The sequence below is a fragment of the Odontomachus brunneus genome, unplaced genomic scaffold, assembly GCF_010583005.1.
Source record: "Odontomachus brunneus isolate Ranch 3 - 2012 unplaced genomic scaffold, Obru_v1 Obru_scaffold_292, whole genome shotgun sequence".
NCBI lineage: Eukaryota > Metazoa > Arthropoda > Insecta > Hymenoptera > Formicidae > Odontomachus > Odontomachus brunneus.
Window position 1 is genome coordinate 209,455 of NW_022639742.1, and position 3,150 is coordinate 212,604.

The 3,150-nt window shown below is 38.1% G+C and overlaps 1 protein-coding gene across 1 annotated transcript in view; it reads left to right on the forward strand.

Moving 5' to 3' along the window:
- Window positions 1-447: 447 nt before the first annotated feature.
- Window positions 448-3,150, forward strand: part of LOC116853236 (enolase-phosphatase E1-like) — a 10,096-nt gene continuing 7,393 nt past the window's right edge. Inside the window, exons 1-2 of the mRNA XM_032834191.1 lie at window positions 448-781; window positions 925-1,980. Of these exons, the coding sequence (XP_032690082.1) occupies window positions 448-781; window positions 925-1,980 (1,390 nt within the window). The remainder of the gene's footprint in view (window positions 782-924; window positions 1,981-3,150) is intronic.

Below are 3,150 nucleotides of genomic sequence, written 5' to 3' on the forward strand. Positions count from 1 at the left end.
GATTAATATCGAACTCTCCCCGCGAGCGAAAAGATCACATAGTGATAGAACACAAATTCTCCCAAGAGGCTAAACGAAAAAGAATACCATTTCTTGTTGACACGGGATCCGCATTTAGTCTCGTAAAAATACAAACATTAAATGATGATACCCCTATGACTGCAAAAAATTGACGGGTATCACCGAACATAAAGCCTTCATTATAGGAAAAATAACCGCCACCGTCAGCTTAGAAAAACAGCGTCGGAAATTTGAACTATTTGTCGTACAAGATGATTTTCCAATCGAATATGAGGGGATCTTAAGAATAGATTTCTTTCGCAAACACCGCGCTAAATTCGACTATAAAACAAAAACAATGACGGTTTCCGGACAAAGTCTACCGCTAATACCACAGCAAATATACAACCTCCCCGCAGCGAAGTAATAAAACACTCCGCGGTGAACATGAATAAAGTGGGAGTAATCTCAGCTAAGGAAATTTTGCAGAGAATTTTTATTGAAAATTGTCTAGTAGAACCTGACAATTATACATATTCTGCAACAATAAATAATACCACTGACAACCCTGTCGGGATAACCACACCTTACGTAATATTAGAGGACACTAAGGCGGGCGGCGATGAAATTGACAAAGAGCTTAAAGGAATCAAGAACATGGATAAACAGAAAGCTAAGTCTCAAAAGGACAAGCTTAAAGAGCAGAACAAGTCTCAAGAATCCGTCATCGAGACTCTGGACAAATCTAAGGATGAAACGGACAAGAAACAGACCAATTCAGGTCTGTCGAAAAATCCAAGAAAGCCGGAAAATCTAAAGAAACGGCGAGAGCAAAAGAAAACACTCTAGTGAGACAAAACATATTGTCGAGTCAGGTTAAAGCGCTAGATCAAAGTACTCTTAAGGATAACATAAAAATTAAAGATGATATCAATGACACGAAAGATTTAAGCTCCAAAAGCGAGGAGAAAGACCGGAAAGGTAGTACCAAAGAGGAGCTGAAAGATCAACTTTATATTACCGACGATATTCACGTTAATCATAACAAATCTGACATTAAAATTAAGCACAAGAATAAAGCAGGCAAGAATATGAAAGAAGATAACGGAGAAAGCGCAGAGAGTACAGTTCAGCAACAAACAAACGTTCCGAGCGATGACACAAAAGAGAAAATAAATATCGTCGACGAAAACAGCTCGACGGAAATTGCAAAATCATCGGATACTCAAGAGGCTCCGTTGAAAAATATAATTGAAAGACCAAGTGTGACTACGAAAGCCGAAAGCAAGACAAGACAGAAAGACACGTTAAAGAAGGAACAATTATCGAAGAGCAAAACAAAGTCGAAAGGACTGAAGCTTGAAGTCGAGTGTAATAATAAGAATCGGGAGAAGATCGAAAACAGTGTTAAAGAGATGCTCAAAAATAGTCCTCTCGAATCCAACAAATCGTTGGTTGATGCTGAAGTCAAAAATCCTAAGCCAAAAGTGCTCGATAGCGCAAAAGTTGTTGAAGTAAACGATAACGTGAAAGGTAAAGTTAATTCTCGCAAGAAAGATAAAGCCTCTAAATATAAGATAAAAACAGAGGTCACTATCGATCTTACGTCATCGACAGTGCCAACAAGCGAAGCTTTAAGTAAAACGAAAGTTTTAACGTGTTCAGATAACGCAGAGAAAGTGATTGTCCCGAAATCAGAACAAATAACCGAAGAAATTTCGAGAATTATAGAGACGCCAACAACAGTTACTAAGGAGGCCGATTTTAAAGAAGTGCCCAAAGAAATCATCTTGTCGCCTAAAATAAATCGGCAAACTGAAGAAATAATACAAACTTATATAATACATAAGAGTGATAAAATAGAGCGCAATGAAACTGAAGCTAAAGAATCGATTGAAAACGAAAGAAGGGAGTATCGTCAAGCGGACGCTAAATTAAAAATAAAAAGGGCAATGTCTCCAGAGAGTCCGGAGATAATAGGTGAGAAGAAATCTTCTATTAGCGATACGAACAATGAAAAAACTGAGAAGTGAGAAAGGAGAAATGTCAGACGAAAACAGGCAAACAAAAAAGATCTGATAAAACGAAGTCTAGTACGCAAGATACAGATAAACCAAGAAAACTTAGCGTCGAAGTACAACTGCCAGCCGAGAGTAAAAATAAATCGGCCGGGGAAGGAGATAAACTCAAGATAGAATCTTCATCCAAATCTCTAATCGAACCTATAGTGGAAACTTTCGCCCAACCAGCAGAGAAAACACATTTCGCTAAAGAAAACGTGTCGATAAGCGACGACAGCTTATCTTACTCAGTCCAAATCGGATGCTAAAGGCACCGACGTTAAAACGTCTGTTAAAACAGACGAGAAAGGAATTACGGCGAAAGTTCAAATTAATAAACGCGCGTCAGAAGCTACGTCAAAGAGTAAGGAAAAAAAATAAGTCAAAGGATAAGTCAAAGGACGTTCAACAGGTGCATAATACGAAACGCAAGGAATTAAAATCGAAGAAAAAAATAAAAAGTAATATTATGACAAAAAAATACGAAAAAACTGCTCGAAATATGCGATACATAGCAAAAGATAGGCACAACATGGGAGATGTGCACTAACCTATACAATCTAATTAGTAAAGATGTACAACACGCAAGAAAACTAACAGAGGGCATAAACTAAATTTATATACCTATTTCGAACTTACGTCGCGGACTAATAAATGGAATAGGATCAATAGCGAAATCCTTATTTGGAACTATGGACGCCGACGACGATAAAATTATAAATGAACAATTACATCTTTTACAAAATAATCAGGAAACAATACTACATGCAGTAAGAAATCAGTTACAAATTCTTAATGTAACGATAGGACACTTAGACAACATAGAAAAAACACTAGACAGTAATTTCAAAATAATATGGGCTAGTATGAGTCAATTTTATGAAAAAGAAACAGAAATCTATCAAAAGGAACAGATCACTACTGTGACGTAACGGCCGAATGGCGCCCGTCACAAGGGCGAGATGAGCGCGGTGCGTGCAATTTTGGTGTATACTGTGGGGGAGGGGGTTGCATAGTGCTCCCGAATTCTTTTGGCGATTGGAATCTACAGCTTTCCGCGGTCGTATCGGTCAAGCGTAGGGAGGGGGGG